The sequence below is a fragment of the Arachis hypogaea genome, chromosome 19 (assembly GCF_003086295.3).
Source record: "Arachis hypogaea cultivar Tifrunner chromosome 19, arahy.Tifrunner.gnm2.J5K5, whole genome shotgun sequence".
NCBI classification, from domain to species: domain Eukaryota; kingdom Viridiplantae; phylum Streptophyta; class Magnoliopsida; order Fabales; family Fabaceae; genus Arachis; species Arachis hypogaea.
In genome coordinates, this window is record NC_092054.1 from 19,086,894 (window position 1) to 19,097,913 (window position 11,020).

General features: G+C 29.6%; 1 protein-coding gene across 1 annotated transcript; it reads left to right on the plus strand.

The window, feature by feature from the left end:
* Positions 1–1,411: 1,411 nt before the first annotated feature.
* On the plus strand, positions 1,412–2,818 carry LOC112776942 (uncharacterized). The gene has a single exon (XM_025821221.3). It carries the CDS (start codon positions 1,573–1,575, stop codon positions 2,182–2,184), a length of 612 nt encoding a protein of 203 aa, XP_025677006.1. The 5' UTR covers positions 1,412–1,572; the 3' UTR covers positions 2,185–2,818.
* Positions 2,819–11,020: the final 8,202 nt, after the last annotated feature.

Genomic DNA, 11,020 nt, shown 5'->3' on the forward strand with positions numbered 1-11,020 from the left:
AATAACAAAATCCGTTGTACTGCCCAAAAAAAAAAAAAAAAAAAAACCAAAAAATCCATTGTCCTTTATTTGACTCCTCTTCTTCAAGAAGTAGTGAGGTGGTATCTAGGTTCTTCTCACTACAGAAGGAATTGTGTTTCTCACAAAGTGCACTATATCTTCCTCCATGGATCTTAGCAAAAATGGCCTAAAATTATTTCATATTCAATTTTGCTTCTTTTGCATTTTTTACTTATTCTTCATCTTCAACGTTTTTTCCTTCTTCTCATGCAATTTTTTTACCATAAATACATAAATTTCTTCTTGACAATAGATACATATATAAATTTTTATGGCAAATAAGCAAATTTTTGTAAAGAAACATAAGAAGTGAACACATTTTTTTTTGTAAATACATAAATTTTTTAAAAGGAAACACACAATTTTTTTAAGAGAAACATAGGACACAATCACATAATTTTTTTACCATAAGTATATACTTCTTTTTAACGGTAAATACATAATCTTTTTAAAGATAAACACAAAAGATTTAAAAAAAAAAAAGTAAACACATAAATGTTTTTTACAATAAATAGAAACTTCTTAACATAAATATATATATATTTTTTAAGATAAACACGTAAATTTTTTAAAAGAAATATAAGAATTAATCACATATTTTTTTTACGATAAACTTATTGATTTCTTGAAAGCAAATATAATTTTTTAAAAGAGAAATATAAAAAAATATTTTTTTATGACAAACACATAAATTTTAAAAGAAAAATGACTAATTCAAAAAAGAGAGATCAAAATCAATGGTGCATATTAAAAATGGACTTTCATAAGTCATACGTCATATCCTATAAAATTTAACAAGTGTTAAGAAATTAGCAAATTTAATTTCATAATTTATGGTCATTAATTAGTTATTATTAGTATTTTTAATAGTATGAGATTATATCTAACAGTGTAAAATTATTCACTTTTCTTTTACTAATGAAGTGCTGATCAAATTTTAATAAACATAATGATTTTTTAAATTTTTTCAAACTTAATTAAAGAAAAAAAAGTTAAAAAGAACTATTTCCGGTTAGTGTGTTATGATATCATCAAAGCAAAAACTTCAGAAACCCTTACTAAAAAATTGACCGGCGTGCTCAAATTACAATTTTACCACCCCTCCTTGTTTCCCACATTAGAACTCTCTAAATAATAACTGTCCTTATTTTCTAAGGTTGGGCTATTATATTGTCATTCAAAGAGAACACGGAACACTCAAACCATTTTGGTTACAAAAATAAAACACAATAATCAACAGTGTTTCTTTGGGCACAATTGAAAGTTTGCAACTAACGGTTCTAGCTATCTCTGGTTAATTAGTATTTAAAACTAATTTTCTTCACGTTGTTGCTAAGTCTTTGTACCTTCCTACATTAATCTCCCTGGCTTGTACCTCCTTCATTAAGAAGCGTTAAGCCAGGGTGATGAACAGAACAACATTGATTTATTATTATAGTTATTAATTACCACAAATAATATAAACACAAGAATAATAAACCCATTATTATTATTTATAAATTTGCAAGAAAGATGTCAAATCTAGGTGGTGGATGTTTCTCTCCTGGTCGTGAAATAATTGAAGCTAATAATAAAGCATTTCAGCCTCGCCTTAAGAAGCAACGATCTAGGAACATTTTCAAGGTGGCATTATCAAAGATGAGAGGGCGATCTGAGAAGCCAAAGGCAATTCAAGTTGATGATGATGGATCAAGAAGTGACACGTGGAGGAAGGTTGTGGGGTCAATGAGGACATTGCAGATGCAAGATGATGCTGCGGATCATTATTCTTCGGCAGCAAGCAGCCCTTCAAACCCTACCATGGTGAAATCGCCATCCATCGACCGATTTGAATCATTTCCTAATTCTCCTCTCTCAAACTTCGCGTCGAGTAGCCGGTACTCTTCGGCCGTAGGGCTGGACAAGCTTGTAGAAAATGACGAGAGCCTAACCGAGTACGAGCAACACGAAAAAGAAGACATAACCAAGAAGCATGATGATGATGATCATAGTGATGGTGATGACATGATTGATGCTAAGGCAGAGGAGTTCATTGCTGAGTTTTATCTACAAATGAAGTTGCAAAAATTCAATAAAATGGACCCTCATTATCGAAAGATTAGTCAGAGATCATTAGGTCTATGAGTTATTATTCACGCCCACTTCACTACTCACATCAAGTTCTCCCATACTAAGGATGATAGTTAATTAAAAAAGAAGCTTGAAATTTTGAAATTTAAGTGTAGGTAATTTTATGTAAAGTTGATAGTTAAAAGTCGTTAAATAATTTAATAGGTATAAATAAATTATTATTTAACAGCTCTTAACTATCAAATGCATATAAATTCTACCTAATTAAGAATAATACAATTTGCAATTTAGTCAAATGGTAATATTAGAAAAATAAAAAAAATTTAAATTTATCTTATTTAATATTTATTAATTTTAATAATAATTAATAAATATTAAATAAAATAAATTTTAATTATTTTTTAATTAATTTTTTTATCAAATAATATATTAAATTATCTAGCAATCTTCACTTGCCATCTTCGACTTCATGTGAATAGTTTCCTTTTTCCATGCTATCATCCACAATGCATGGAAAAGATAAAATTACCTTTTTTTCTTTCTTTTTAAATTTATTATATCTTGGTTTATTATGTATATATTCTTTAGAAAGATCGGGCAAATTGAAAGCCCTTCTCGAAGAATATGAACATTTATCTAAAAGATTATTGTACTTTAATTAAAGGAAAAAAAGGTTTTAGTAGTTAAATTATAGTCTTGTATTTTTAGCTAATTTAATCATTTTGATCCTTGAGTATATACAAGTTTTTTTGACATATAAGTTAATCAAAATTCAATAAAATCTACTTACATAACGCACACGTAAAAATTATGTTGTTTCTCTTTGTATCTCGCGTTCTTTTTCTTCTTCCTCATCCTCTTCCTTCTTTTTCTCCTTTTTTTTTGAGTTTCTCCTCTTTTTTCTTCGCGTGTTTCATTTTCATTATCATTTTTTTATTACTGTTGTTGTTAGCTTGTTGCTGCATTTTTTTCCTCCACCTCTTTTTATTGATTTTGCAACATTATATTTTTTTGTTTGATTTTTTCCTCCAAAAAAAAATTATGAGAATATGAAATAAGAAGATGAAGAAGAAGAAACAGCAAAAGATGAAGAGTTTTAAATTATGCAAAACTTATCAGCACATATATATCAAAAATTCTTAAACAATATACTCAAATATCTTTGTGTATACCCAAATATTTTCGTTTTATACCCAAATTTGCTGCAAATACAAAAAAAGGTTTCCTCTAATGCTGCATTTTTTTCTTCTTCTTCTTTTTCTTATTTCTTTCTTTCTTTTAGTTGAATGAATGTAAGTACATCATCTTCCAAATAATTTTGCAGCATTATATATTTCTTCTTCTTCTTTGGTTGATTTTTTATTTTTATTCTTCTAAAGAAAGTAAAACAAGAAGAAACTTGAGAAGATAAAATAAAAAGAAAAATATGAATAAGAAAACAGAAGAAGAAGAAGAAGATGGTGATGACGACGAAAAAAGAAGAAGAAGCAGCAGAAGATAAGGAAGAAGAAGAGTGTAACAACCTCCCTTCACCCCTTCTAGAAACAAAATTAAATTCGAAATTTGAAAATCAGTTAGGAGATCAACTTAGAATTTTGAATTATGGATAGAAATCTAGTAACCACCCTTCGTTTGAATTTAAAATTATCCCAACCACCCTATCACCAAAAATATATAAATAGGAGTGCACCAATAAGTAGAAGATCACCTCTCTCAAACACTAATCATCTCCCTTCTCTCTCTACACAAATATTCTGTGTGCAAACACAAGAGGCAAGCTCATAGGCAATAAAGAAGCGATAGGAAAAGAGTAGAGAATTATGTTTTCTTTTTTTTACTTTTATGTTTGGCATGTATTATGTTTCATTTTTATTTTCTTCCACCCATGCATGTTATCATGTTTCAGTATCTTATGGCTTTAGTTATCTTTTTATTCATTCTTTATCCACATTGATCATGTTTGTCCATTATGTCATTCATGTCCCGTTGAAACATTAGTACATACCTTATTATAATGTTTTATTTAATTATTTAATATATCCTATTTTATTATGTCCATTTATATGATCTTTTATACCATTATATTATTTATATTTCCTTAGGATCGAGAGTACATACCTTATTATAATGTTTTATTCAATTATTTAATATGTCCTATTTTTATTTTGTGCATTCGTATGATCTTTTATACCATTATATTACTTATATTCTCTTATAGTCGAGAGTACATACCTTCTTATAATGTTTTATTCAACTATTTAATATGCCCTATTTTCTGTACTTTAATATGACCTTTCAATTTATGCGCTTATGTTACGGAGATCTTTTTAATTAGAGAGTTCATGTATATACTGTACCTTATAACTAGGGTCTCATTTTTTACATGCCCCTCTTATCATCATGTTTGTCCATCTTCTTGCATGATTTCTTCTTATGTATGCCTAAACAATCCTAATTGTAAATTAAACTGAGAGAATGATCCTTCAGTAAGGGAAGGTGACGCCCAAAGATAAGATATCGAGATTATCCCTCGGTAAGGGAGGGTGATCGATTGAGATGATCCTTTAGTAAGGGAAGGTGATTGCCAAAATGTTCGGGATAAGAACCTTCGGTAAGGGAAGGGGACTCCCATTCTTATACCGGTTTGAGCTCAATACTTTCCATAAAAGCTATAAGTTAAGAAATGAGAAAAGGAAAGTTTGATTATTATTATTATATTTTTAAGGTTATTTCCTTAAGTTATGATTATGTTAGTGTTTCATGAGTTATTATCTTTTCTATTTGACTTGTCCCTGTCAACATTACATGTTTTTCTTTTATGCCTATCATGTTTTACGTTTTACAAGAGAGGTTCATAATACATGCCACGCCATATGATTTTTAAATATTGTATATGGGCTGGGATAGATATGGAGGTGTTACATAGCACTCCTACTGAGACTTTTTAAGTTCTCATCCCTTCTTTTTCCCATACTATCTCCAGAGGAACATGGCACAGCGGATGGAGACGACGCAGCACCCCCGAGGGTAACTTCTGAGCATGATCACTCGAAGCACGCATGGATAGTTACGACCACTACTACCGTACTCCAAACTATCTACTTAGGTTGAGATTTCGTAGGAGGAGACCCCCAACTGCTTGTCGTAACCTTCCTAGATACGAACACTTCAGCACTTAAAAAACGGTCACCCGAGGTGGTATATCTCGAATCAGATTCCGAGGCAGAGGAAGAAGAGTCCGACAGCCCTAGCCAAGAAGAGGACTGCTAGTACCTCGATTCATGAAAAACTGAAAGATCCTGACCAAGGATAGGATATGACACAAGGATGGAAATTTCTTCAGTAAAATTAGTTAGGATGCATTGGTTTCTTTTTCCTTCGTCATAATTACCTTTAAACACTTTTTCTTTTAGAATCTTACTCATGGGAATTTTGTTGTTATTCTATTTGCTCGAACCTCTTTAAGTATATTCAATTCCATCATTTCAGTGCTATTCGATTTCTATCCAAAACTTCACGCGTATTTTCCTCCTTCCTTGCATAACGATTGAGTTCATTGGTTTTCTATCGAGTGTGACACCCCATTTAAAGGGCCTTCAAGGATGGAATTTAACTTAGGGTGTTACAAAGAGAAAGCATTTGAATTATGCAAAACTTATCAGCACACGTACACCAAAATTCTTAAACAATATACTCAAATATCTTCGTGTTACACACAAATTTACTGTAAATACAAAAAAAATTCCTCTAATACTGTATTTTTTTCTTCTTTCTTTTTTTCATTATTTCTTTCTTTCTTTAGTTGAATGAATGTAAGTTCATCATCTTTCAAGTAATTTTGTACCATTATGTGTTTCTTCTTCTTCTTTGTTTATTTTTTTTTTTTTGTTTTTATTCTTGTTAAGAGAGTAAAATAAGAAGAAACTTGAGAAGATAAAACAAAAAAAAGATGAATAAGAAAAAAAATTAAAGATGATGATGATGATGATAAAAAAAAAAAGAAGAAAAAGTAGCAGAAGATGAGGATGAGGGAGAAAAAGAGTTTTGAATTATGCAGAATTTATCAACACACATACATAAAAAATTCTTAAACAATACACTCAAATATCTTCATGTTACACCTAAATATCTTCGTGTTATACCCAAATTTGCTGCAAATATAGAAAAATGTTTCCTCTAATGCAGAACTTTTACTTTACATTCAATTCAAACCATCAACGATGAACAACAATTTTCACAAACAAAAATATTATTCACCTATAGAATCATAAACTACTAACGAAAATATTACCTAGAATCAAACCACCCCTCAGCCACTTGATTGGATTCAAAACAATAATCAATTTTGTTCTTGTTTAATTGACAATCTGAACTTAAATTATTCATTATCTTTAACAACGAGATAACTGATGATGGAGGAGAAGGAGGAAAAGGAAAGAGGAGAAGAAATTCCAATGAAAATGGAGGAGGAGGAGGAGGAGGAGGAGGAGGAGGAGGAGGTGGGGTTGGTAACAACGATAATGAAAGAGAAAAATAACGAAGAACAAGAAGAAGAAGTAGAACGTGCAGTAACGGCACGAAGTAAAATTTATGCGCGTGAATAAATAACTTGTATAGACTTGTATCGAAAAATGACTTGTATGTGGAAAATCATACTTGATCTTTTTAATTTATAAATTACATACAATCTTATTTTGAGAATATTTATCATAAAACATTTATTTAGGTTCAAGTGTATGCTAAGATTTTATTATATGTTTTCATATTATATTCATCGTGAATTGATTAAAGTGAATTAGGATATATATAACATGGATTAACTAAATTTAAATTTTTCTATTAATAATTATTTTTAATTAAGAATTTATTAGGTTAAGTTTCTTATGTTATTTTCATTTGCTATTATATTTATAGAATATTAAAACTATAAAAGTATAAAAATTATATTATTCTATGTGAAATAATAAATAATATGATTATATTTAATTAAGTTAATTGACCTAATTCGATTTACATGGAACATAGTGGATATTAATAAATTGAATTGATCTAATTCGATTTACTATTGAACAGTCTATATATAATAAATCGAATCAACTTAATTCGATTTAGTACTGGTTTACAGATTATTGACATTTATGTTTTATAGTTAATATAGAATAAAATACCCCTATTTGGATTCAAATAAAATATACAAAAATCAAAACGAATAAAAATGGATATCTAATTTTTGTGTTTTAGTTTAGTTTTTTTTTTTGTCAGGGATTAAGACGAAACGAGGCCCAAACCAAAGAACAGCACACCATGACCAACCCGATCCATCTCCCAGCAACTCAGCATCTGCTACCCTCCAACACACTAAGCTTGCACTCTTCTTCCATGGTAGACCTTCAAATGCAGACCAGCTCTTCCACGAAAAAGACGCTCTTTTTCGCCTTGTCAGAATCAAAATTGATTCCTCCGATTGCACGACTGGCGTGTGATTCAGCTCCCTCAAGTCCTTCACCAGCATCTGCAAGATCGGAGGTTGTTGTTTCCTTACCTCCATTGTCACTGGATTGGTTGCTCGGGAGATATGTGATTGCCTTCTTCCTCACTATTTGGAATGTTACGGACGTATAAGCTGCACCGATGAAGATTGTTGTGCTCTATCCCACTGAAAATTGCTTCTCTTGCCAATATCAAATAAATCTAGTTTTTGGCCTGATGAAAACACTGCCGCACATTTAGCAGAACCAAGATCCTTCTCTGGTTTCACCTTCAACCGATCAACAAAGGTCGTACAACAAAGGCCGGTTGCGACCAAAACCAAGAGACTATATGATTCGGGTTGAAACACGGACTTTGTCTTAGATCACAAGTGATCTGGTTAGATGGAATACTACTTCAAACTGCAATGACTTGGTGTTCCGCTTCTATTCGTGACCCACTCCTAATACTATCTACGATCGCTACACTTCCCGCACCCACCTGGATTCCTTTTTGATGATTGCCTCAATACTTCTTGGAGGGTGCGTGAGCCAATTCTGGTGAAGAACATCCGCCATCTTCAGTCTCGCCACCTCATGAGCCAGAACATTTCCTTCTCTCGGCAACCACGCAGACCGCTACCAGGAACACTATCTAGTAAATGCCAAATATCTTGCAGTATTGCATCCACTTCACCAATAGAACTTCTGGACTTAATCGACTGTATAAGAGGTAGAGAGTCTGATTCCACGGAGACATTTTTCATCCCCAAATTTTTGGCTATAATTAATGCTTGTCTAATAGCATATGCTTCTGCTGCTTGACTTGAGATTGCTCTGAATTTTACAGCATTTCCTAACAATAGTTTTCCTGTGTTGTCTCGCATTACCATTGCAGCAACCCCTTCTTTGTTTTTGAATTCTGCGTCAACATTCATTTTCAACCAATTGTTCAGAGGAGGTCTCCATCTTATCAGGTGCTTCTTTTGTCTTATGCTCCTTTTTGCTTTTGGTGCTTGTTGTTCTGTTGAGTCTCTGAATTCTCTTTCTGCAATAGCAGCTTTAGTTATCACTATTTTTGGATTCACGGTTGCGATCTGAAAAATAGCCTAATTCCTAGCTTCCAAATCTCCCATGATAGCCAGCCGAGTCTGCTTATCATGTCCTCTTTACTTTCTCTACCCACTAATTTGATCTTCCTTATGTTGTCCATCAGCCACATACCAAATGTGTTTATCGATTCAGGGGTTGGGATGCATTGGCACTGAGCCCCAAACCATGCCGCTCTCGTCCACGGACAGAGCAGAATTGCATGCTCCATAGTTTCTATCTCCTTCATGCACAAACTACACTTAGGATTCTTGATAATCTTTTTCTTGAATAGGTTTGCATTCATGTTTGTGTTTTAGTTCAAATTTCATAAAATCTATATTTTTATAAACTTATGAATTTAAAACATAACAATAAACGATTTCTAAAAATTTATTAAAAATTATCCATTGACTCATTAGCATGTAAAGAATCATTATCGAAACTTTTGATGTTAAAAATGTTAATATAAACTATAAAGTATAGCCCTCCAAGGTAGTGTAGGGTTTAAAACTTGAATTTTTTTCAGAATTAGAAGCAACAGATAGTTATACATTATAATACGATCAACTATATATATTTATACAATATGTAATTTGAGAAATAATATATTTAAATTTTAATTAAAATTTTAATATATATTTCAATAATTAAAACTTTAAATATATTATTTCTCAAATTACTATTGTATAAATATATATAGTTAGTCGTTTTATAATGTATAATTATTTGTTACTTCTGACTCTGAAAAAATTCAAGTTTTAAGCTCTATATCACCTTGGAGGGCTATACTTTATATTAACTTTTTCAACATCAAAAGTCTCGGTAATGATTCTTTACATGCAAATGAGTCAAAGGATGATTTTTAATGAATTTTTCGAAATCGTTTATTGTTCCGTTTTAAATTCATAAGTTTATAAAAATGTAGATTTTCTGAAATTTGAACTAAAATACAAAAATTAAATATTTATTCTTATTCTTTTGATTTTTTTTTATATTTTATTTGAATCTAAATGGAGGGTATTTTATTCTATATTAACTTTAAAACATAAATGTCAATAATTTGTACTAGTACTAAATCGAATTAAACTAATTTAATTTACTATATATAAGTTGTTCAGTAATAAATCGAATTAGGTCAATTCGATTTACTAGCATCTACTCAGTTTTCTTATAAATAGAATTAGGCCAATTCAATTTATTAGTATCTACTATGTTTCATGTATATTAAATTAGGTCAATTCAATTTACTACTGAAAAAATTAATTTAAATTAGGTCAATTCAATTTATATAAATATGTACATGAGACTTTGACGTAACAATTTTTATTTTAGAATATTCATAAAATATTAGAGATGATTTGGTTTAACTATGTGTTTTATCATAAATTTTGGGCTCATTTAATATTAAACTAATAATACACAAACTCCACAATGCAAGTGACTTCCCAGCAAAGACAATGTTTGAGTAGGATAAAGGGAATGTTGCTCTCAATTGGGATCGATATGTGGCACAAAAACTTTTACTAAAATTGACCGCCAAATAAAATGATGAATAAATCTCTAAATACATAGTACTATTGTACTAGTATAACTTAATTTATCCCTTACTTTTTTATTTTATTAAATTTTTTTATTGTATCTGATCTAAAATTAAAATTACATTGCATAAGTGAATTATAATTTAAATAACAGTTATTATAAAAATTTTACTATTATTAACATCAAAATGTTATTCTAAAATATCACTTAAAAAATTAAATTATTAAAAATATTTTTAATATCCACATTATTAAGAATGATTAATTTTTGTAAAATTTAGAGACAATAATGAACAATTCTTTCTCCTCATATTGTCACATTTAATAAAATTATATTTCTTTACGTTAAAATATCTATTTCATACTAATTGGAGTTTCACATAAAATAATAGTCTAACTTAATCAAAATGCCAATTATATCATTCATGTACAAAATATATATACAACTAAATTTCAAGTATGATATCAAATACCTAATGCTTAAATGTAGTAATTACTCATTAAGTAATTAATAATGATATAGACTAACATTTTTTAAACAAAGTTAATCACACTATTCATCCTCATATATTTGGTAATATATGCACTCATGATTAGATTATTATTTTCTTTCAATTAACAAAAATACTGTTATAAGTGCTTGTTATATTAAAAATTTATTTTAGCTTTTATATTTTTTATTTTGATTCGATAAATTTTAATTATTATCTATTTTTTAATTAGTTTATTTTTTTAGTATAGTAAATTATATTTTCATCCTCCATACTATAAAATAATATGTAATAAAATAAT